A 26,072-nucleotide genomic window follows, 5' to 3' on the forward strand; every position below is an offset into this window, starting at 1 on the left:
GCGTTTCATGGCTCATCTGTCTTCTAGTTTTCCGTGTGGAAGGTTCAGAGGTGTAACCGCGTGCAGAGTCTGCTGCTTCTGCCTAATTATAGTCTGCAGCCCTTGGTATTATTATTACAATTGCACTTTATTTATAAGACGCCGCAAGTGGCTGGCAGCGCCGTACAGAGGACACACATTAGAACCATACAGGGTGCACAGGACTTGGCATTACAGTGACTGGATAAGTAAAACAGAGCACAGGTAACCATTAGCAGCACAGTTCTCAGTACACAATACAGGGGAGATGTAGGGAAGCGGAGGAGGTGTCTGTGTACTACCAGGGGCAGGTTGTCGTTGGAAGAGATGAACGATTACGAGAAGAGATGCCAGTATAGTTGGTTGCTGAGAGAGAGAGCTGTAATTGATGTGTGAGAACAGGAGGGAAGAAGTCCTTGCTCCGAGGAGCTTACAGTCTAGAGCAAGGATGGGGAATCTTCGGCCATCCAGCTGTTGTGGAACTACACATCCCAGCATGACTTGTTACAGTTTTGCTATGTGGGCTTGCTACAACTGTTGCAGGGCATGCTGGGATGTGTAGTTCAACAACAGGGGGGGGGGGGGGGGCAAAGGTTCCCCATCCCCGGTCTAGACATTAGTTGGGGACAGTTGCCTCATTACTTGGTTATGTTGAATGGTTCGCTTTGACAGATGGGGTTTTCAGTACCCGTTTGATTTGCAAGGTCGGGGAGAGTATTCTAAATGGAGAAATCTGATATCTGTGAATGTATAAATCTGGAGCCAACTCCAGTCCTCCAGAGCTACCAACAGTAAACTATTTCCAGGTCTTTTCACAGAACCAAGTAAAGTAATTGGCTCCACCTTATCCCTCCATGCTAGGGACTAGTGGGCATTTTTCCTTATTGTTTACGCAGAGAATTGTATTTTATGTTATAGTTTGTACCCATTGCAGCAGACCTCTAGTGGCGAGCTGAAGAACAGCAACTTCTCGATTTCCATTGGCAGCTGGTACATGGCATAGGGGCACTTTGGGTAATACGGATTCCCATCTGACCTTTAAGTTCTTGCTTTTGCACAGGTCCTTAGCATATTGGAGGGATGGTGCCAAGTCTCATTTCTCTGCAAAGCTGGTAACCGTGGGTTTGGCAGACCAGGCACTGGTGGGGATAGCACATCTCCCTTCTGGTTGCTGATGGAACGGAATAAAACTGCTGAGCTGCCTCTATTTGCATATTATTTTGTCTATTTCCCACGGCTCAGATAATGAAGACAGACTGTCAGGAAATACAAGGGTTGATTATAACAGTGCACACACCATGTCAGTGCGGAACTTGGGGTATTGTGTAACAGTGCACACACCGTGTCAGTGCGGTACTTGGGGTATTGTGTAACAGTGCACACCGTGTCAGTGCGGTACTTGGGGTATTGTGTAACAGTGCACACCGTGTCAGTGCGGTACTTGGGGTATTGTGTAACAGTGCACACACCGTGTCAGTGCGGTACTTGGGGTATTGTGTAACAGTGCACACACTGTGTCAGTGCGGTACTTGGGGTATTGTGTAACAGTGCACACACCGTGTCAGTGCGGTACTTGGGGTATTGTGTAACAGTGCACACACTGTGTCAGTGCGGTACTTGGGGTATTGTGTAACAGTGCACACACTGTGTCAGTGCGGTACTTGGGGTATTGTGTAACAGTGCACACCGTGTCAGTGCGGTACTTGGGGTATTGTGTAACAGAGCACACCGTGTCAGTGCGGTACTTGGGGTATTGTGTAACAGTGCACACCGTGTCAGTGCGGTACTTGGGGTATTGTGTAACAGTGCACACCGTGTCAGTGCGGTACTTAGGGTATTGTGTAACAGTGCACACACCGTGTCAGTGCGGTACTTGGGGTATTGTGTAACAGTGCACACACCGTGTCAGTGCGGTACTTGGGGTATTGTGTAACAGTGCACACCGTGTCAGTGCGGTACTTGGGGTATTGTGTAGCAGTGCACACCGTGTCAGTGCAGTACTTGGGGTATTGTGTAACAGTGCACACACTGTGTCAGTGCGGTACTTGGGGTATTGTGTAACAGTGCACACCGTGTCAGTGCGGTACTTGGGGTATTGTGTAACAGTGCACACCATGTCAGTGCGGAACTTGGGGTATTGTGTAACAGTGCACACCGTGTCAGTGCGGTACTTGGGGTATTGTGTAACAGTGCACACACCGTGTCAGTGCGGTACTTGGGGTATTGTGTAACAGTGCACACACCGTGTCAGTGCGGTACTTGGGGTATTGTGTAACAGTGCACACCATGTCAGTGCGGTACTTGGGGTATTGTGTAACAGTGCACACACCGTGTCAGTGCGGTACTTGGGGTATTGTGTAACAGTGCACACACCGTGTCAGTGCGGAACTTGGGGTATTGTGTAACAGTGCACACCATGTCAGTGCGGAACTTGGGGTATTGTGTAACAGTGCACACCATGTCAGTGCGGAACTTGGGGTATTGTGTAACAGTGCACACCGTGTCAGTGCGGTACTTGGGGTATTGTGTAACAGTGCACACACCGTGTCAGTGCGGTACTTGGGGTATTGTGTAACAGTGCACACCTTGTCAGTGCGGTACTTGGGGTATTGTGTAACAGTGCACACCATGTCAGTGCGGAACTTGGGGTATTGTGTAACAGTGCACACCGTGTCAGTGCGGTACTTGGGGTATTGTGTAACAGTGCACACTGTGTCAGTGCGGTACTTGGGGTATTGTGTAAGAGTGCACACCGTGTCAGTGCGGTACTTGGGGTATTGTGTAACAGAGCACACTGTGTCAGTGCGGTACTTGGGGTATTGTGTAACAGTGCACACCGTGTCAGTGCGGTACTTGGGGTATTGTGTAACAGAGCACACCGTGTCAGTGCGGAACTTGGGGTATTGTGTAAGAGTGCACACCGTGTCAGTGCGGTACTTGGGGTATTGTGTAACAGTGCATACCGTGTCAGTGCGGTACTTGGGGTATTGTGTAACAGTGCACACCGTGTCAGTGCGGTACTTGGGGTATTGTGTAACAGAGCACACCGTGTCAGTGCGGTACTTGGGGTATTGTGTAACAGAGCACACCGTGTCAGTGCGGTACTTGGGGTATTGTGTAACAGTGCATACCGTGTCAGTGCGGTACTTGGGGTATTGTGTAACAGTGCACACACCGTGTCAGTGCGGTACTTGGGGTATTGTGTAACAGTGCACACCGTGTCAGTGCGGTACTTGGGGTATTGTGTAACAGTGCACACCGTGTCAGTGCAGTACTTGGGGTATTGTGTAACAGAGCACACCGTGTCAGTGCGGTACTTGGGGTATTGTGTAACAGAGCACACCGTGTCAGTGCGGTACTTGGGGTATTGTGTAACAGTGTACACCGTGTCAGTGCGGTACTTGGGGTATTGTGTAACAGTGCACACTGTGTCAGTGCGGTACTTGGGGTGTTGTGTAACAGTGCATACCGTGTCAGTGCGGTACTTGGGGTATTGTGTAACAGCGCAGCATGTGAGTGCGGTACTGTACTTGGGATATTGTGTAACAGCGCAGCATGTCAGTGCGGTACCCATAAGTTTATTGAAGCCACAATGGATGAGCAGGATTGGACTTAGAAACCCCCATCTCTGGATGTATTAGTTGAGTGTAAGTAGGTGGTGGTGGTGCCCGGGATGCCTTGTTTGTGTGCTGGGACTGCAGGTGTAGGAAAGTTGTGGTGACCGGGATGCTGTGTCTGTGTACTGGAAATGTAGGTATAGGTAGGTTGTGGTGGTGACTGGGATGCTATCCGTGTACTGGAAATTACAGTAGGTTGTGATGGTCACCAGGATGCTGTGTAGTTAGGTCGTGGTGGTGACTGAGATACTGTGTTGTACTGGGAATGTAGGTTTGCGTAGGTTGTGTTGGTGACTAGGATGCCATGTTTGTGTACTTGGAATGTGTGAAGTAGGTAGGTTGTGGTGGTGACCCTCATTCAGTGTTTGTGTGCTTGGAATATGAGTGTAGGTAGGTTGCAGTGAACAGGATGCACTGTCTTAGTTCTGGGAATGTACATACGTTAATGATAGTGACCGGGATTCCATATCTGTGTGCTAGGAATATCATTGTACAGTAGGTAGGTTGTGGTGACTGGGATGCTGTGTCTGTGTGCTGGTAATGTGTGTACATAGGTGGTAGTGAGTGGGATGCCATGTCTGTGTGCTGGGAATGTGGGTATATGTAGGTTGTGGTGACCGGGATGCTGTGTGCTGGGAATGTGTACAGGTAGGTGGTGGTGAGTAGGATGCCATGTCTGTGTGCTGGGAATGTTTGCAGGTAGCTGGTGGTGAGTAGGATGCCATGTCTGTGTACTGGGAATGTGTGCAGGTAGGTGGTGGTGAGTAGGAGGCCATGTCTGTGTGCTGGGAATGTGTGCAGGTAGCTGGTGCTCAGTAGGATGCCATGTCTGTGTGCTGGGAATGTGTGCAGGTAGGTGGTGGTGAGTATGATGCCATGTCTGTGTGCTGGGAATGTTTGCAGGTAGGTGATGCTCAGTAGGATGCCATGTCTGTGTGCTGGCAATGTGTGCAGGTAGCTGGTGGTGAGTAGGATGCCATGTCTGTGTGCTGGGAATGTGTGCAGGTAGCTGGTGGTGAGTAGGATGCCATGTCTGTGTGCTGGGAATGTGTGCAGGTAGGTGGTGAGTAGGATGCCATGTCTGTGTGCTGGGAATGTGTGCAGGTAGCTGGTGGTGAGTAGGATGCCATGTCTCTGTGCTGGGAATGTGTGCAGGTAGCTGGTACTCAGTAGGATGCCATGTCTGTGTGCTGGGAATGTGTGCAGGTAGGTGGTGAGTAGGAGGCCATGTCTGTGTGCTGGGAATGTGTGCAGGTAGGTGGTGCTCAGTAGGAGGCCATGTCTGTGTGCTGGGAATGTGTGCAGGTAGGTGGTGGTGAGTAGGATGCCATGTCTGTGTGCTGGGAATGTGTGCAGGTAGGTGGTGGTGAGTAGGAGGCCATGTCTGTGTGCTGGGAATGTGTGCAGGTAGGTGGTGGTGAGTAGGATGCCATGTCTGTGTGCTGGGAATGTGTGCAGGTAGGTGGTGGTGAGTAGGATGCCATGTCTGTGTGCTGGGAATGTGTGCAGGTAGGTGGTGAGTAGGGGGCCATGTCTGTGTGCTGGGAATGTGTGCAGGTAGGTGGTGGTGAGTAGGATGCCATGTCTGTGTGCTGGGAATGTGTGCAGGTAGGTGGTGGTGAGTTGGATGCCATGTCTGTGTGCTGGGAATGTGTGCAGGTAGGTGGTGGTGAGTTGGATGCCATGTCTGTGTGCTGGGAATGTGTGCAGGTAGCTGGTGGTGAGTAGGATGCCATGTCTGTGTGCTGGGAATGTGTGCAGGTAGGTGGTGCTCAGTAGGAGGCCATGTCTGTGTGCTGGGAATGTGTGCAGGTAGGTGGTGCTCAGTAGGAGGCCATGTCTGTGTGCTGGGAATGTGTGCAGGTAGCAGGTGGTGAGTAGGATGCCATGTCTGTGTGCTGGGAATGTGTGCAGGTAGCTGTTGGTGAGTAGGATGCCATGTCTGTGTGCTGGGAATGTGTGCAGGTAGGTGGTGAGTAGGATGCCATGTCTGTGTGCTGGGAATGTGTGCAGGTAGGTGGTGGTGAGTAGGATGCCATGTCTGTGTGCTGGGAATGTGTGCAGGTAGGTGGTGCTCGGTAGGATGCCATGTCTGTGTGCTGGGAATGTGTGCAGGTAGGTGGTGCTCGGTAGGATGCCATGTCTGTGTGCTGGGAATGTGTGCAGGTAGGTGGTGCTCGGTAGGAGGTCATGTCTGTGTGCTGGGAATGTGTGCAGGTTGGTGGTGCTCGGTAGGATACCATGTCTGTGTGCTGGGAATGTGTGCAGGTAGGTGGTGCTCAGTAGGATGCCATGTCTGTGTGCTGGGAATGTGTGCAGGTAGCTGGTGGTGAGTAGGAGGCCATGTCTGTGTGCTGGGAATGTGTGCAGGTAGGTGGTGCTCGGTAGGATGCCATGTCTGTGTGCTGGGAATGTGTGCAGGTAGGTGGTGCTCGGTAGGATGCCATGTCTGTGTGCTGGGAATGTGTGCAGGTAGGTGGTGCTCGGTAGGAGGCCATGTCTGTGTGCTGGGAATGTGTGCAGGTAGGTGGTGCTCAGTAGGAGGTCATGTCTGTGTGCTGGGAATGTGTGCAGGTTGGTGGTGCTCGGTAGGATACCATGTCTGTGTGCTGGGAATGTGTGCAGGTAGGTGGTGCTCAGTAGGATGCCATGTCTGTGTGCTGGGAATGTGTGCAGGTAGCTGGTGGTGAGTAGGAGGCCATGTCTGTGTGCTGGGAATGTGTGCAGGTAGGTGGTGCTCGGTAGGATGCCATGTCTGTGTGCTGGGAATGTGTGCAGGTAGGTGGTGCTCGGAAGGATGCCATGTCTGTGTGCTGGGAATGTGTGCAGGTAGGTGGTGCTCGGTAGGATGCCATGTCTGTGTGCTGGGAATGTGTGCAGGTAGGTGGTGCTCGGTAGGATGCCATGTCTTTGTGCTGGGAATGTGTGCAGGTAGGTGGTGCTCGGTAGGATGCCATGTCTGTGTGCTGGGAATGTGTGCAGGTAGGTGGTGCTCAGTAGGAGGTCATGTCTTTGTGCTGTCCCTGACCTGTGTGTCGTGCACAGTGTAAGACCACACCGAGCTGGTGCACACACTTGTGTGTCTTACACGTTGGGTACAGCTGAGGTGCCGCACATAAAGAGCTCGGTGTCTGGATTCTCTCAGGATGAGCGGAGCAGGACATGGTATTACAGAGGACAATCGGCTGTCTGTACAGGGCAGAGACAGCATGGCTGACTTGCAAATGCTCTGTCTGATTAGGATGTTTAAAATGTATTTATGTCCTGTAGGCGACAGCTTTGGGATCACATCAGAGCCCCGCCATTGTCACCATCAGCTCCTTTTACTGTGAATTAAAAGCCAGCACTTGGCGTCCTCATAAATATGAAAAAGACAGACGTCTGTTGGCAGCATTAAATGCCCGCTGACCCAGTTGTGCCCTCAGAAATCTTATAAGCCGATCAGCTTTCTTTGTATCGAAAGGTGGCACTGTCTGTCCGTGTCCTCTGCTGGGCGGATCTGTGCCAGGGGAAGAGCTGATCGGGAGACCCTGCATCAGGCGGCCCCCTCCCTTGGTAAACACGACGCTTACTGGACTTATTCACAGGAATTACTCAGACTTGCATGGAAAATTGGAGAGTATACAGACTTGTGTCACCAGATTGCCATTCATCTGGGACTGGCGGAACATGCTGAAGCTTGCTGCACTTTTGTTTGGGCAGCCAAAGGTTATAGCTGCTGCTTTCCAATCTCCTCCTTTTGTATAGTATATAGGGGCGAACTTACCGGTATATACGGATGACTGGCAGTCAGGATACCGGTGATGGTATTCCAAAGGAGGGAATCCCAACAGGGGTCAGATACGTACAGTTACCTGCCCCCCGAACTATAGACCTCCCTTCCTGCAGCCTATACCTAAGCCTCCCCTTCCCGCAGTCTGACCCTAACCCTCCCTACTAGTGCGTAACCCCTGTAGCCCACCGCCTATATCTAACCTCCCCGCAGTCTGACCCTAACCCTCCCCGCAGTCTGACCCTAACCCTCCCTGCTAGTGCGTAACCCCTGAAGCCCGCCGTCTATATCTAACCGCCCCGCATGCTGACTCTAACCCTCCCCGCAGTCTGACCCTAACCCTCCCTGCTAGTGTGTAACCCCTGTAGCCTGCCGTCTATATCTAACCGCCCGCAGTCTGACCCTAACCCTCCCCGCAGTCTGACCCTAACCCTCCCTGCTAGTGTGTAACCCCCGCAGCCCACCGCCTATATCTAACCGCCCCGCAGTCTGACTCTAACCCTCCCCGCAGTCTGACCCTAACCCTCCCTGCTAGTGTGTAACCCCTGTAGCCTGCCGTCTATATCTAACCGCCCCGCAGTCTGACCCTAACCCTCCCTGCTAGTGTGTAACCCCCACAGCCCACCGCCTATATCTAACCGCCCCGCAGTCTGACTCTAAACCTCCCCGCAGTCTGACCCTAACACCTGTAGCCCACAACCTACCCCTAACCCCCCCCCCCCCCCCATTTCCCTAACCCTCTCTCCCCACAGTCTAAACCCAACCTTCTCCCCGCCCCCTCCCCCCAGCCTAATCTTAAGCCCCCCCCAATGCGCAACATACTAGCAGTCAGTTTCCCGGTATAGTGAACGCTGGCATACCGACCACCAGGATGCTGAACGCGTCACAAATTACCATATGCAGAACCAAGCACGTCCTAGAGAGTACAGAAAATAAGGGTGTATTGTATCATATTAAGAGTTTGCGAGCCACAATGTTTGTGCAGTGATCCCTTAGGGTTATGCTGGGTGCACACTGGGCACCGCCAGTGTTGTTAATTATATTGGCAGTGCCGCTGAATTCATGATATATTGCATATACTCCGACGGTCAGTGATGTCACTCCGATCCCTACATGGAGTCGATGACCAGATAGTGAAGATTGAGTTGCCGTTGGGAGGCCGTTATCGATGCGCGGGATGTGCGCAACAATAATGACATTGAGCGTACACACTAGATGTTTTGCACTATGTTAACTATACCTATATTGTCCATATCGTTAGTGATAGATTGCCCAATGTGTACAGAGCTTTATTTATCCTGCTAATTAGAAGGTTGCAAAAAGGAAAAGAAGAAGAAGAATGTCCTGTTAATGTGGGTGCACCTATTGGTATTAAAATATAACTTTTAATAATTATTAGTAAGATGCTGCGAAATGTATTAAAAGAAATGGAGAGGGGACAAACAACAATAATAGTAGGAATTACAAATGTTAAAAATGAAGGTGGCAGGCAGAGCGCTCTCTCAAGTGCACTTGGATAGTCAGGGTTGGTAGGTGTGTTGAACGTTATCGGGTAAATTGGTGTTTATCACAACAGTATTGGGTAACTTTATTAAGTAATCATGGAACCCACACATCTGATACAAACAATTTCGCTACACAGGGTTTAGAAGTCAGATACTTGGCTTGTAACCCTTTTACCCAGGTATCCCCTGGGATATGTATTAGGGTCAGCACTAGATATCGTATGACGTGGCTGGCAATCATTCGCTGCCGGCCCGCAAGTGGAGATTCTGCCTTAGCCTGAACCGAACCGGCTGGTCGTTACTCACCGCTTGTGCTTGTAATTGCACCCGCGGTGTGTACGCCTGTCTCTGTAACAGTTTAGTATAATGAACAGTTCGTTCTATCTCTTGTCAGGATCTTCAGGCTGCTGGGGTGTAACAATCACCGCAGTGCTCTGAGATCGTGTCTGACTATGTGAGACGTATGAATGCCGGCTCCCCTGGTAGCCCTAGATGACCGGCCACCCGTCCTGCTCTTGTGCCTATTAATGAAGCTCAATGGCTGGGCACGGCAGTGGTGGGAAGTGCCGGTACTAGTACCAGATGTGACCCGCTACCCTTATAAGGGCTGTGGGATAATGTCAGATACACACATACAAAATCGTAAATACATCCTAATAAGAAAAATAATAAAGTGAGAGAGAGCGCTGAATCTGCTTGCACACCGCTAGCCAGCACGCGCTTCGCAGAACAGCTTTTTCGGCACACGCTTCGCAGAACAGCTTTTTCAAGGCCTTGAAAAAGCTGTTCTGCGAAGCGCGTGCTGGCTAGCGGTGTGCAAGCAGATTCAGCGCTCTCTCTCACTTTATTATTTTTCTTATTAGGATGTATTTACGATTTTGTATGTGTGTATCTGACATTATCCCACAGCCCTTATAAGGGTAGCGGGTCACATCTGGTACTAGTACCGGCACTTCCCACCACTGCCGTGCCCAGCCATTGAGCTTCATTAATAGGCACAAGAGCAGGACGGGTGGCCGGTCATCTAGGGCTACCAGGGGAGCCGGCATTCATACGTCTCACATAGTCAGACACGATCTCAGAGCACTGCGGTGATTGTTACACCCCAGCAGCCTGAAGATCCTGACAAGAGATAGAACGAACTGTTCATTATACTAAACTGTTACAGAGACAGGCGTACACACCGCGGGTGCAATTACAAGCACAAGCGGTGAGTAACGACCAGCTGGTTCGGTTCAGGCTAAGGCAGAATCTCCACTTGCGGGCCCGCAGCGGATGATTGCCAGCCACGTCATACGATATCTAGTGCTGACCCTAATACATATCCCAGCGGATACCTGGGTAAAAGGGTTACAAGCCAAGTATCTGACTTCTAAACCCTGTGTAGCGAAATTGTTTGTATCAGATGTGTGGGTTCTATGATTACTTAATAAAGTTACCCAATACTGTTGTGATAAACACCAATTTACCCGATAACGTTCAACACACCTACCAACCCTGACTATCCAAGTGCACTTGAGAGAGCGCTCTGCCTGCCACCTTCATTTTTAACATTTGTAATTCCTACTATTATTGTTGTTTGTCCCCTCTCCATTTCTTTTAATACATTTCGCAGCATCTTACTAATAATTATTAAAAGTTATATTTTAATACCAATAGGTGCACCCACATTAACAGGACATTCTTCTTCTTCTTTTCCTTTTTGCAATATCCTCCATTGTCCTGGGGTAGCACACCTCCGTCTCCACTACAATTATATAAACTGTTTGATGTTTGGGGGTCCTCTAAAATATTAAAATATATTACATGGTCTTGTGCGACCGACTTCCTTTGTTTTGTCTCCTTAATTAGAAGGTTGGGATATGCTTCTGATCCATGAGTGTTTCATCCAGCAACACTCGTATCCGACAACAGTAGTAAACCTGGAGTTCATAACTGTATCCCCCTGATAGAAGGCAAGCAGGACCTCGGGTACTACACTGACGCCTGCTTAGGAGGGAACTTCAAGGTGAATCTTGACATTTAAATGATGGCCTTTCCATGGGTGTTATAGTATAGACCAGCAGTTCCCAACCTTTTTTTCTCTCCCGTACCCCTCCTCTCAAGGGCCCTTATTCTGGTTGGTGCGGCCAGAGCCGCACACGGGGCTCCGGCCGCACAAACCAATCCCCGCCCACCCTACGGATCGCCACGGCCGTCCGTACACGGACGGCTGGCGATCCGCATAAAAATGGTGGAGGCGTACGCCTCCACCATGGTGGGAGCTGCCCCCTGCATTCGATGGTCGTCGACCATCGAAGGCAGGTCCGCACGCCCCGGCAGCTCCCGCAAGCTGAGACCACACGGACAATCGTCCGTGTGGTAGCTTGTATGGGGGCTGAAAGCTGACATCCGGCGACGTCAGCTTTCCGCCCCCATGAGTTGCGTCATGCCCTCATTACCATGCATACGCCCCGCGTTTGCATGGGAACGCCCATGAAACGCGGGGCGTACACATAGGGAAATGAGGGCATGAAGCCTCTCACGCCCCTATACGCCCCCTTTGCGGCGGACGAAATACGTCTGCGGCGAAGGGGGCTGCACATGCGCAGATTGACCTCTGCGCATGTGCTTCGCAGAACAGCTTTTTCGGCACGCGCTTCGCAGAACAGCTTTTTCAAGGCCTTGAAAAAGCTGTTCTGCGAAGCGCGTGCTGGCTAGCGGTGTGCAAGCAGATTCAGCGCTCTCTCTCACTTTATTATTTTTCTTATTAGGATGTATTTACGATTTTGTATGTGTGTATCTGACATTATCCCACAGCCCTTATAAGGGTAGCGGGTCACATCTGGTACTAGTACCGGCACTTCCCACCACTGCCGTGCCCAGCCATTGAGCTTCATTAATAGGCACAAGAGCAGGACGGGTGGCTGGTCATCTAGGGCTACCAGGGGAGCCGGCATTCATACGTCTCACATAGTCAGACACGATCTCAGAGCACTGCGGTGATTGTTACACCCCAGCAGCCTGAAGATCCTGACAAGAGATAGAACGAACTGTTCATTATACTAAACTGTTACAGAGACAGGCGTACACACCGCGGGTGCAATTACAAGCACAAGCGGTGAGTAACGACCAGCTGGTTCGGTTCAGGCTAAGGCAGAATCTCCACTTGCGGGCCCGCAGCGGATGATTGCCAGCCACGTCATACGATATCTAGTGCTGACCCTAATACATATCCCAGCGGATACCTGGGTAAAAGGGTTACAAGCCAAGTATCTGACTTCTAAACCCTGTGTAGCGAAATTGTTTGTATCAGATGTGTGGGTTCTATGATTACTTAATAAAGTTACCCAATACTGTTGTGATAAACACCAATTTACCCGATAACGTTCAACACACCTACCAACCCTGACTATCCAAGTGCACTTGAGAGAGCGCTCTGCCTGCCACCTTCATTTTTAACATTTGTAATTCCTACTATTATTGTTGTTTGTCCCCTCTCCATTTCTTTTAATACATTTCGCAGCATCTTACTAATAATTATTAAAAGTTATATTTTAATACCAATAGGTGCACCCACATTAACAGGACATTCTTCTTCTTCTTTTCCTTTTTGCAATATCCTCCATTGTCCTGGGGTAGCACACCTCCGTCTCCACTACAATTATATAAACTGTTTGATGTTTGGGGGTCCTCTAAAATATTAAAATATATTACATGGTCTTGTGCGACCGACTTCCTTTGTTTTGTCTCCTTAATTAGAAGGTTGGGATATGCTTCTGATCCATGAGTGTTTCATCCAGCAACACTCGTATCCGACCACAGTAGTAAACCTGGAGTTCATAACTGTATCCCCCTGATAGAAGGCAAGCAGGACCTCGGGTACTACACTGACGCCTGCTTAGGAGGGAACTTCAAGGTGAATCTTGACATTTAAATGATGGCCTTTCCATGGGTGTTATAGTATAGACCAGCAGTTCCCAACCTTTTTTTCTCTCCCGTACCCCTCCTCTCAAGGGCCCTTATTCTGGTTGGTGCGGCCAGAGCCGCACACGGGGCTCCGGCCGCGCAAACCAATCCCCGCCCACCCTACGGATCGCCACGGCCGTCCGTACACGGACGGCTGGCGATCCGCATAAAAATGGTGGAGGCGTACGCCTCCACCATGGTGGGAGCTGCCCCCTGCATTCGATGGTCGTCGACCATCGAAGGCAGGTCCGCACGCCCCGGCAGCTCCCGCAAGCTGAGACCACACGGACAATCGTCCGTGTGGTAGCTTGTATGGGGGCTGAAAGCTGACATCCGGCGACGTCAGCTTTCCGCCCCCATGAGTTGCGTCATGCCCTCATTACCATGCATACGCCCCGCGTTTGCATGGGAACGCCCATGAAACGCGGGGCGTACACATAGGGAAATGAGGGCATGAAGCCTCTCACGCCCCTATACGCCCCCTTTGCGGCGGACGAAATACGTCTGCGGCGAAGGGGGCTGCACATGCGCAGATTGACCTCTGCGCATGTGCTTCGCAGAACAGCTTTTTCGGCACGCGCTTCGCAGAACAGCTTTTTCAAGGCCTTGAAAAAGCTGTTCTGCGAAGCGCGTGCTGGCTAGCGGTGTGCAAGCAGATTCAGCGCTCTCTCTCACTTTATTATTTTTCTTATTAGGATGTATTTACGATTTTGTATGTGTGTATCTGACATTATCCCACAGCCCTTATAAGGGTAGCGGGTCACATCTGGTACTAGTACCGGCACTTCCCACCACTGCCGTGCCCAGCCATTGAGCTTCATTAATAGGCACAAGAGCAGGACGGGTGGCTGGTCATCTAGGGCTACCAGGGGAGCCGGCATTCATACGTCTCACATAGTCAGACACGATCTCAGAGCACTGCAGTGATTGTTACACCCCAGCAGCCTGAAGATCCTGACAAGAGATAGAACGAACTGTTCATTATACTAAACTGTTACAGAGACAGGCGTACACACCGCGGGTGCAATTACAAGCACAAGCGGTGAGTAACGACCAGCTGGTTCGGTTCAGGCTAAGGCAGAATCTCCACTTGCGGGCCCGCAGCGGATGATTGCCAGCCACGTCATACGATATCTAGTGCTGACCCTAATACATATCCCAGCGGATACCTGGGTAAAAGGGTTACAAGCCAAGTATCTGACTTCTAAACCCTGTGTAGCGAAATTGTTTGTATCAGATGTGTGGGTTCTATGATTACTTAATAAAGTTACCCAATACTGTTGTGATAAACACCAATTTACCCGATAACGTTCAACACACCTACCAACCCTGACTATCCAAGTGCACTTGAGAGAGCGCTCTGCCTGCCACCTTCATTTTTAACATTTGTAATTCCTACTATTATTGTTGTTTGTCCCCTCTCCATTTCTTTTAATACATTTCGCAGCATCTTACTAATAATTATTAAAAGTTATATTTTAATACCAATAGGTGCACCCACATTAACAGGACATTCTTCTTCTTCTTTTCCTTTTTGCAATATCCTCCATTGTCCTGGGGTAGCACACCTCCGTCTCCACTACAATTATATAAACTGTTTGATGTTTGGGGGTCCTCTAAAATATTAAAATATATTACATGGTCTTGTGCGACCGACTTCCTTTGTTTTGTCTCCTTAATTAGAAGGTTGGGATATGCTTCTGATCCATGAGTGTTTCATCCAGCAACACTCGTATCCGACCACAGTAGTAAACCTGGAGTTCATAACTGTATCCCCCTGATAGAAGGCAAGCAGGACCTCGGGTACTACACTGACGCCTGCTTAGGAGGGAACTTCAAGGTGAATCTTGACATTTAAATGATGGCCTTTCCATGGGTGTTATAGTATAGACCAGCAGTTCCCAACCTTTTTTTCTCTCCCGTACCCCTCCTCTCAAGGGCCCTTATTCTGGTTGGTGCGGCCAGAGCCGCACACGGGGCTCCGGCCGCACAAACCAATCCCCGCCCACCCTACGGATCGCCACGGCCGTCCGTACACGGACGGCTGGCGATCCGCATAAAAATGGTGGAGGCGTACGCCTCCACCATGGTGGGAGCTGCCCCCTGCATTCGATGGTCGTCGACCATCGAAGGCAGGTCCGCACGCCCCGGCAGCTCCCGCAAGCTGAGACCACACGGACAATCGTCCGTGTGTTAGCTTGTATGGGGGCTGAAAGCTGACATCCGGCGACGTCAGCTTTCCGCCCCCATGAGTTGCGTCATGCCCTCATTACCATGCATACGCCCCGCGTTTGCATGGGAACGCCCATGAAACGCGGGGCGTACACATAGGGAAATGAGGGCATGAAGCCTCTCACGCCCCCTTTGCGGCGGACGAAATACGTCTGCGGCGAAGGGGGCTGCACATGCGCAGATTGACCTCTGCGCATGTGCAGAAGAAAAACATCGGCGGTACGGCCGCACGCGGGCCGTACCGTCCGAATTAGAATAAGGGCCAATATGGAGTACCGGAAGTGACGTGACGTCGTTCATCTCCAAATGCTTCATCTTCCCCCATTGGGGAACTTCTACCACTTCTTCCACCATTAACAATATTATTTTTAAGAACCAGTCTGCAGAGTACCCCCAGGAGTACTAGTACCCCAGGTTGATTACCACTGGTATATAGATGGTCAGTAAATGTATTCTTTTTACTGCAAATGTCTTCAGTGTAACGGTCAGACCGTTCCTGACACAGAACAGGAATCATTTGGTGTTTCTCTGAGCGAAGTATGATCAGTATAAATCGGGAAACAATCGCCTATTCAGGGTTGCCGGGTAGCATCTCCCAAAATTATTTTCTTGTTTTGTTTGTATTTTGTGAAGTTCGGTAACATTCCTCCAATTCTCCATTCCGGTCCTTATGTAGATGGCTTCACCAGAGATTCTTCTGGTTAGATATCACAGTTCTACTAGCTCAGATACCAGCTGAAATTCCTCCAAACAGGAGAGAACGTTTTGCGTTGCCAATGAGGGGGGTAAAGTTATGTTTGGGTGATATTTCATTATAGCGATATCAGGCAACCAACATGGCAGCTCCCAGTCTAGAAAACACGAAATTTCGCTGTGCTTTATTAAATGCACACAGAGGGTCATGACGCTGGCTGCCTGGCTTGGGGAAATGTTCAGAAACCCAGCTGTCATCAGGTTTTTGGTACACTGACGATGTGTAGACTTACTGCATATACAGTTACCGGACTAGAGAACAGGAAGGAGGTCTCAGCAGAGATTCTACCCGCTTGTCTGCAGTTTTCTAATAAGAGGTAATTCCGCGGTGAGACACATTTGTAAAACATTTCCCAGTTCTGTCACATGCTGTCTGCGGCTCTGCAGCTTTAACCATTGCCTCGTCTCTTGGAACCCTGCCATATGTTCTACTGTGCATAGAAGTCTAAACAACCTAGGGCGCTCATGTCGCAGAACTGCAGGTCCCAGCATGCTTTGTTTTTTTCATCACTCTTTCCAGGATATGAATTCTATGAGCAAGGAAATAATTATATCAATAGATGGTGCTATAGCTGTGGTGGTGCTGAACATACTGAAGGTCCTACACACCCTGATTTCTGGGGTACAAAAGAGGGTAGCAGCAGGGGAGTACCACAGGCAGCACAGCTGGGATATGCTGGGGAGTAGCGCAGGCAGCACAGCTGGGATATGCTGGGGAGTAGTGCAGGCAGCACAGCTGGGATATGCTGGGGAGTAGTGCAAGCAGCACAGCTGGGATATAATTGGAAGTAGTGCAGGCAGCACAGCTGGGATATTATGGGAAGTAGTGCAGGCAGCCCAGCCGGGATATGCTGGGGAATAGCACAGGTAGCACAACTTTGGATATGCTTTGGAGTAGCGCAGGCAGCACAGCTGGGATATGCTGGGGAGTAGTATAGGCAGCACAGCTGGGATATAATGGGAAGTAGTGCAGGCAGCACAGCTGGGATATGCTGGGGAGTAGTATAGGCAGCACAGCTGGGATATAATGGGAAGTAGTGCAGGCAGCACAGCTGGGATATGCTGGGGAGTAGCACATGCAGCACAGCTGGGATATGCTGGGGAGTGGTGCATGCAGCAGAGCTGGGATATGCTGGGAAGTAGTGCAGGCAGTACAGCTGGGATATGCTGGGGAGTAGTGCAGGCAGCAAAGCTGGGATATGCTGGGGAGTAGCGCAGGCAGCACAATTGGGATATGCTGGGGAGTAGTGCAGGCAGCACAGCTGGGATATACTGGGGAGTAGTGCAGGGAGCACAGCTGGGATATAATGGGAAGTAACGCAGGCAGCACAGCTGGGATATAATGGGAAGTAGCGCAGGCAGCACAGCTGGGATATGCTGGGGAGTAGAGCAGGCAGCACAGCCGGGATATGCTGGGAAATAGCACAGCTGGGATATAATGGGAAGTAGCGCAGGCAGCACAGCTGGGATATAATGGGAAGTATTGCAGGCAGCACAGCTGGGATATGCTGGGGGAGTAGCGCAGGCAGCACAGCTGGGATATGCTGGGGAGTGGTGCATGCAGCACAGCTGGGATATGCTGGGGAGTGGTGCATGCAGCACAGCTGGGATATGCTGGGGAGTGGTGCAGGCAGCACAGCTGGGATATGCTGGGGAGTAGCGCAGGCAGCACAGCTGGGATATGCTGGGGAGTGGTGCAGGCAGCACAGCTGGGATATGCTGGGGAGTAGCGCAGGCAGCACAGCTGGGATATGCTGGGGAGTAGTGCATGCAGCAGAGCTGGGATATTCTGGGGAGTAGCGCAGGCAGCACAGCTGGGATATGCTGGGGAGTAGTGCATGCAGCAGAGCTGGGATATTCTGGGGAGTAGCGCAGGCAGCACAGCTGGGATATGCTGGGGAGTAGTGCATGCAGCAGAGCTGGGATATTCTGGGGAGTAGCGCAGGCAACACAGCTGGGATATGCTGGGGAGTTAGTGCATGCAGCACAGCTGGGATATTATGGGAAGTAGTGCAGGCAGCACAGCCGGGATATGCTGGGGAATAGCACAGGTAGCACAACTTGGGATATGCTTTGGAGTAGCGCAGGCAGCACAGCTGGGATATAATGGGAAGTAGTGCAGGCAGCACAGCTGGGATATAATGGGAAGTAGTGCAGGCAGCACAGCTGGGATATGCTGGGGAGTGGTGCATGCAGCAGAGCTGGGATATGCTGGGGAGTATTGCAGGCAGTACAGCTGGGATATGCTGGGGAGTAGTGCAGGCAGCAAAGCTGGGATATGCGCACAGCTGGGATATGCTGGGGAGTAGCACAGGCAGCACAGTTGGGATATGCTGGGGAGTAGTGCAGGCAGCACAGCTGGAATATAATGGGAAGTAGCGCAGGCAGCACAGCCGGGATATGCTGGGAAATAGCACAGCTGGGATATAATGGGAAGTAGCGCAGGCAGCACAGCTGGGATATTATGGGAAGTAGTGCAGGCAGCCCAGCCGGGATATGCTGGGGAATAGCACAGGTAGCACAACTTTGGATATGCTTTGGAGTAGCGCAGGCAGCACAGCTGGGATATGCTGGGGAGTAGTATAGGCAGCACAGCTGGGATATAATGGGAAGTAGTGCAGGCAGCACAGCTGGGATATGCTGGGGAGTAGTATAGGCAGCACAGCTGGGATATAATGGGAAGTAGTGCAGGCAGCACAGCTGGGATATGCTGGGGAGTAGCACATGCAGCACAGCTGGGATATGCTGGGGAGTGGTGCATGCAGCAGAGCTGGGATATGCTGGGAAGTAGTGCAGGCAGTACAGCTGGGATATGCTGGGGAGTAGTGCAGGCAGCAAAGCTGGGATATGCTGGGGAGTAGCGCAGGCAGCACAATTGGGATATGCTGGGGAGTAGTGCAGGCAGCACAGCTGGGATATACTGGGGAGTAGTGCAGGGAGCACAGCTGGGATATAATGGGAAGTAACGCAGGCAGCACAGCTGGGATATAATGGGAAGTAGCGCAGGCAGCACAGCTGGGATATGCTGGGGAGTAGAGCAGGCAGCACAGCCGGGATATGCTGGGAAATAGCACAGCTGGGATATAATGGGAAGTAGCGCAGGCAGCACAGCTGGGATATAATGGGAAGTATTGCAGGCAGCACAGCTGGGATATGCTGGGGGAGTAGCGTAGGCAGCACAGCTGGGATATGCTGGGGAGTGGTGCATGCAGCACAGCTGGGATATGCTGGGGAGTGGTGCATGCAGCACAGCTGGGATATGCTGGGGAGTGGTGCAGGCAGCACAGCTGGGATATGCTGGGGAGTAGCGCAGGCAGCACAGCTGGGATATGCTGGGGAGTAGTGCATGCAGCAGAGCTGGGATATTCTGGGGAGTAGCGCAGGCAGCACAGCTGGGATATGCTGGGGAGTAGTGCATGCAGCAGAGCTGGGATATTCTGGGGAGTAGCGCAGGCAACACAGCTGGGATATGCTGGGGAGTTAGTGCATGCAGCACAGCTGGGATATTATGGGAAGTAGTGCAGGCAGCACAGCCGGGATATGCTGGGGAATAGCACAGGTAGCACAACTTGGGATATGCTTTGGAGTAGCGCAGGCAGCACAGCTGGGATATAATGGGAAGTAGTGCAGGCAGCACAGCTGGGATATAATGGGAAGTAGTGCAGGCAGCACAGCTGGGATATGCTGGGGAGTGGTGCATGCAGCAGAGCTGGGATATGCTGGGGAGTATTGCAGGCAGTACAGCTGGGATATGCTGGGGAGTAGTGCAGGCAGCAAAGCTGGGATATGCGCACAGCTGGGATATGCTGGGGAGTAGCACAGGCAGCACAGTTGGGATATGCTGGGGAGTAGTGCAGGCAGCACAGCTGGAATATAATGGGAAGTAGCGCAGGCAGCACAGCCGGGATATGCTGGGAAATAGCACAGCTGGGATATAATGGGAAGTAGCGCAGGCAGCACAGCTGGGATATAATGGGAAGTAGTGCAGGCAGCACAGCTGGGATATGCTGGTGGAGTAGCGCAGGCAGCACAGCTGGGATATGCTGGGGAGTGGTGCATGCAGCACAGCTGGGATATGCTGGGGAGTGGTGCATGCAGCACAGCTGGGATATGCTGGGGAGTGGTGCAGGCAGCACAGCTGGGATATGCTGGGGAGTAGTCCAGGCAGCACAGCTGGGATATGCTGGGGAGTAGTGCATGCAGCAGAGCCTGGGATATTCTGGGGAGTAGTGCATGCAGCAGAGCCGGGATATTCTGGGGAGTAGCGCAGGCAGCACAGCTGGGATATGCTGGGGAGTAGCGCAGGCAGCACAGCTGGGATATGCTGGGGAGTAGCGCAGGCTGCACAGCTGGGATATGCTGGGGAGTAGCGCAGGCTGCACAGCTGGGATATGCTGGGGAGTAGCGCAGGCAGCACAGCTGGGATATGCTGGGGAGTAGTGCAGGCAGCACAGCCGGGATATGCTGGGGAATAGCACAGGTAGCACAGCTGGGATATAATGGGATGTAGTGCAGGCAGCACAGCTGGGATATAATGGGAAGTAGTGCAGGCAGCACAGGCGGGATATGCTGGGAAATAGCACAGGCAGCACAGCTGGGATATGCTGGGGATTGGTGCATGCAGCACAGCTGGGATATGCTGGGGAGTAGTGCAGGCAGCACAGCTGGGATATAATGGGAAGTAGTGCAGGCAGCACAGCTGGGATATGCTGGGGAGTAGCACAGACAGCACAGCTGGGATATGCTGGGGAGGGGTGCATGCAGCAGAGCTGGGATATGCTGGGGAGTAGTGCAGGCAGCACAGCTGGGATATGCTGGGGAGTAGTGCAGGCAGCACAGCTGGGATATGCTGATCACTGTTATATAATGCGCAGCTGGGGCACCTGTAGGGGATGCAGTTAAAATCCCGGCGGTCGGGATCCCGGCGTTCAGAATCCCGACGCCGGAATCCGGACCGCCGAAATGCCGACACATTCTCCTTCCTGGGGTGTCCACGACACCCCTGGAGGGAGAATAAATTAGCGTGCCGAGCGTAGCGAGGCACCGGGCTCGCTGCGTGGCGAGCGCAGCGAGCCCACAAGGGGGGGGCGATCCACGTCCCCCCCTTGTCGGCATTTCGGCTGTCGGGATTCCGGCGTTGGGATTCTGAACGCCGGGATCCCGACCGCCGGGATTCAATACTGAATCCACCTGTAGGTCTGATCACTGTTATAGAATGCGCAGCTGGGGCACCTGTAGGTCTGATCACTGTTATATAATGAGCAGCTGGGGCACCTGTAGGTCTGATCACTGTTATATAATGCGCAGCTGGGGCACTTGTAGGTCTGATCACTGTTATATAATGAGCAGCTGGGGCACCCGTAGGTCTGATCACTGTTATATAATGCGCAGCTGGGGCACCTGTAGGTCTGATCACTGTTATATAATGTGCAGCTGGGGCACCTGTAGGTCTGATCACTGTTATATAATGCGCAGCTGGTTCACCTTTAGGTCTGATCACTGTTATATAATGCGCAGCTGGGGCACCTGTAGGTCTGATCACTGTTATATAATGCGCAGCTGGGGCACCTGTAGGTCTGATCACTGTTATATAATGCGCAGCTGGTTCACCTTTAGGTCTGATCACTGTTATATAATGCGCAGCTGGGGCACCTTTAGGTCTGATCACTGTTCTGTAATGCGCAGCTGGGGCACCTGTAGGTCTGATCACTGTTCTATAATGCACAGCTGGGGCACCTGTAGGTCTGATCACTGTTATATAATGTGCAGCTGGGGCACCTGTAGGTCTGAGCACTGTTATATAATGCGCAGCTGGGGCACCTGTAGGTCTGATCACTGTTATATAATGTGCAGCTGGGGCACCTGTAGGTCTGATCACTGTTATATAATGCGCAGCTGGGGCACCTGTAGGTCTGAGCACTGTTATATAATGCGCAGCTGGGGCACCTGTAGGTCTGATCACTGTTATATAATGCGCAGCTGGGGCACCTGTAGGTCTGATCACTGTTATATAATGCGCAGCTGGGGCACCTGTAGGTCTGATCACTGGTATATAGGGGGAAATTTACTAAAGGAAATTTGTAAAAAAATAGGTGTATTTGTATCCAGAAATACACTTATTTTTGACATTTACTATCCCGAAAATACGGCAATTCGTAGTCGTCAGTACGAATACGAATTGCCGTATTTTCGGGATAGTGAATGTCAAAAATAGGTGTATTTCTGGATACAAATACACCTATTTTTTTTACAAATTTCCTTTAGTAAATTTCCCCCATAATGCTCAGCTGGGATTTACAAAGGTTTGGTTACTAGTTAGATGTGGTGGTGGGTGGACAGGTAAGATGGTTGCAGCACATGCTGGGGCTGGCGCAATCATGAGGTCGCCTGGAGCATGGTAGACGGTCACATGGTAGACATGAGTTTTCCATGGGTTTTTTTGTGCAGGTCGACTTGGTTCATTCTTTACTATCCAAATGAACATAGTGTTAGATTATAATAGTGCCTGAAGCATGGTGAGCACAACTGTGCACTTTTACAATGTCCACGCATTGACCTATGTCGACTAAGCCACCAAAAAAGCGAAAAACTCATGTTGAACATGTAACTAGAAAGCCATTCCTGGGGCATTTTTTCAATCCCGGAATTCGAGATTGAAAAATAATAAAAAAATAAATAAATTCCCCGCATATTGACCTGTTATGGCGCGGGCGGGATCTAGGAGCCAGGCCGGGAAGATGTTCTGTAGCTGGGAGCAGGGCTGGCGAGCGATGGGCGGGCACAGCGGCCGTTCGGCCTGACCAGCACGCTGCGCAGAGCCATCACGCTGCGCAGCGCCGCAGGCCGGGCACATGTGCAGTCTAATCTCGAAATCCCAGGATTGGAAACCCCAGCGTTTTTGGGGCCAAATGCCGATGATTCTGGGATTGGCCAGCCTACATGTAACACTTGTGTCTAACGTTCTGTGTCATTATCTGTCTTTGCGCCTCTCTCTCGTGCGCGCTCTCTTTCTGTCTGTGTCGGCTATTCTTTCTATCTGTCATTGTCTCCTCTCACTGTCTTTCTCTCTCTCTCTGATTCCGTCTCTCATCCTGTCTGTCTCGCTCTCTCTGTCGGCTATTCTGTCTGTCGTTGTCTCCTCTCACTGTCCTTCTGAGTCTCTCTACTGGATCGGTCTCCCCTCGCTGTCTGTCTGAATCTCTCTCCTTTCTATACACTGTTCCCAGTAAATGCTGTAATCGGATGGGAATCCCGCTACATACTGCTGTCAGTTATTGCCTGTACCTGTGAGATGAGCTCTGAGCCATTTAATGGAACACAGGACAGCACGTTGCTGGTGTACAGTAACGCAGTATTTATATTGTTGTGGCACAGATGACGGGTGATCTGTAAGAAAAGCCTGCTCAGATCAGGGAAGACTTCCGAGGTCACCAGGTTGCTTTCGCGTTTCATCCGAAATGTGACTCTCTTCATGGCCAGTTGTTTGGGATGGGTCCCTTCCAAACCACACTCATCCCATCCCTGGAGTATGTACAGCACTCGCTGCCAAACCTTCCCCTACAGCACCGCTAAACAGAGCTCAGCACAATTTATGCTGGTTTACGTCTCCTTGGCCAGCGTTAACTCATTTGTGTGCAGAGAGCTCCCCATGTTCACAAGGCATCTGCGCAGAGTGGGTTGTGCAGTAGATAGTGTTGCCAAGGGGTAAATTTACTAAGATGTGTACTTCCCATGTGATGTTGCTATGGGCAACCAATCAGATCCTGTCTACTATCTTCTTGAGGGTGCTAAATAAATAAGTAGTTTAGTGTTCACTCTAGGTTTTTGTGCAGGCAGGGGGCGGACCGGGCCCGCCGACGCCACAGCTGTGGGCGGTCCCGGGCCGCCGATGTCACAAAAGGGGCATAACAGGGCCGCAATGTCATTAAAGGTGGGCGGGCCCGGCCACCGCCGTCATTAAAGGGGGCGGGCCTGGCCACCGCCGTCCCCAGTCTCTGTGCTGCCTGGAAAGCGCCGGGCATCGCCGTCTATGACGGCGCTGGGCTTCCCCATGCGGTGTGTCGGGGCAGACTCCAGGCTGTTTTAGTTAGGTGCTGCTAGAGGGGCAGGGCACATTTTGCCCTTTAAAAATCGGGCATGGCGCAGCGCCCCGCTAAAACAGCCTAGCGGGAACACTAATAGTTTCTGCTAAAGATGTGCAGGCTCCTATTTACTCGGATTTACTCTGATTTCAAAGCAGGATCTTATTGGCTATCAACTGTCAACAACTGTCATTTGATTTGGGATAGCCAATAAGATCCTGCTTTGAAATCAAAGTAAATCAGAGCCTGCACATCTCTAGTTTCTGATTGGTTGCCCATAGCAACATCACATGTGAAGTAGAATACACATCTTAGTAAATTTCCCCCTATGAGTGAGGGTCATTGATTAGATTCTCACGATGCGTCAGGTTCCATCCTGCAGTATCCCTGCGCTATGTGATCATTCTGGGTCTTGCCTTTTCACCAATAATAAATATTCCTTTACCCCTAATTATCACTGCATTTGTTACAAGTTGGAAAGAGCTTGTGGAGTACTGTATTGGGTTTGCTGTGTACATTAGTAAATGTTAGAATTATTTTGCTCTCCTCAATTTTAATTCAAATTAGAATATCCTTTTATAGTTCCCCTTTTCAGGGAAGTCCTGCAGTATTATTATTATTATTATTGTTTGAATATCCTTTATTGATAATGGCGCTGCAAAGAAACCATATTTATAAAACAATTCAAATTGGCTTACAGTATAGCACGTACCACAGTGCTATAAAGCACCAAAAGTCCAGGTATAAAGCACTGGGAGTTGACTTAGTCCCATGAGACTTTGCTCAAGAACTCAGCTCTGGTTGGTGGAGCTCATCACATGCTTCTCATGCCCATGGAGGACAGCAGCAGCCTTGTCATGGGAGGGTTTTTAATCAGAGGCAGTGCTGAGCCTGTGAGGTCTCCTACAGCGTAAGGTACAGAGTCACAGGCTTTTCATGCCTTTACTCTGTGTTTTGACAGTGTAATATTCTCCCGTGCAGTTTGCGGCCAGCAATGGCAAATGGGGGGGTCCCCTGTCTAAAGTGATCCGGGTCCCCCGAAGGCTTAATTCTGCCCTGGGTGTATATGTGATAGTCTGCAGCCACCAGGGGATGGAGATTTTGGTAGCTAGATTTATAGCAGCAACATCTCGGGGCTGCCTGCAACCTGTGGACCATCCTATACAATATGAGGCTAACCCTGCTCCTCCCCTCTGGGGGTGGGGGAATTCAAGTGTTCTGCACACCCCTGGTCACAAGATGGAGCCCGATGGAGCAATTTAAGTGTTGCAGGCTACTAACTACTTACATTGAACCACAGTGTATGGTCAGTGGTTTGTGTTGACCTTTGGGTATGTGACTCTGTCTGTTATATATACCTTTAATATCGGAGTTCTGACAAGGTTGCAGGTCTATCACACAACACTCCCTAATGGGATAACCAGGATGTCTGCACTCGCCCTATAGTTCGTGATCCTGTAATCCATTCCCCTACTGCTCCCGTTGGCTTATCCCTGTGCGAGGGTCAGCCCCCCGCACACAGATTAGCTCAGGACCCATGGTATACCTGCATGGTGCTGCATGCTCGTTGCCCCTAGCCGCAGACTGACACTGTCTCCCCCTCTCATGCTATACTGATGTAATGTTCGGCCTGTGCATCTTTCCTTGTTATACATAACATGACGGGATTTCTCCTACCTTTCTCTCTCTCTCTGTCCCTCCCTTGTCTTTCAGTTCCGCCTGCCGCCACTTGCGGAGATATTTATATGTCCTGGACAAACTGTACTTTCCTCACTCGCACTGCGCTACCCTGCAGCATTGCTTCACCACGTTCAGTGACAGTGGAGAGGAGATCTTGTCTTTAACTTGCTCTCATATACTCCGATCCTATGCTTTCAGGTTATTAATATCTGCTCGCTTATCTGCATGCTGCACGCTTCATTGTACCTGCTCTGTGTCATGTATCCAGCGCATGTGACTGTGAGTGGGACAGTGTCACCTTGCATGACAACTGTGTATTGTGCTCGCATGCACCACTACAATGGGGGTGGGTGGGCGCAGGGACTGTGTGGACCCGCCCGATATGTTACCTTCTTTCATGGGTATTGTTACATGTAGGTTCTGTTACATCCATGTTGTAGTTACAGGCTTTGGGAATTTATGCACA

At 51.0% G+C, this 26,072-nt stretch overlaps 1 protein-coding gene across 3 annotated transcripts in view; it reads left to right on the plus strand.

The window, feature by feature from the left end:
• The window catches only part of DYM (dymeclin), a 276,200-nt gene that overhangs the window by 140,657 nt on the left and 109,471 nt on the right, over nucleotides 1-26,072 (plus strand). For 2 of the 3 annotated variants that reach the window (XM_083155293.1, XM_083155294.1), the window contains exon 14: nucleotides 25,640-25,804. The exons of the other annotated variant lie outside the window; for it this stretch is intronic. In XM_083155293.1, the coding sequence (XP_083011419.1) occupies nucleotides 25,640-25,804 (165 nt within the window). The remainder of the gene's footprint in view (nucleotides 1-25,639; nucleotides 25,805-26,072) is intronic. 3 annotated transcript variants of the gene reach the window in all.

This window comes from Crinia signifera, chromosome 1 (genome assembly GCF_055691185.1).
Source record: "Crinia signifera chromosome 1, ASM5569118v1, whole genome shotgun sequence".
Lineage (NCBI taxonomy): Eukaryota > Metazoa > Chordata > Amphibia > Anura > Myobatrachidae > Crinia > Crinia signifera.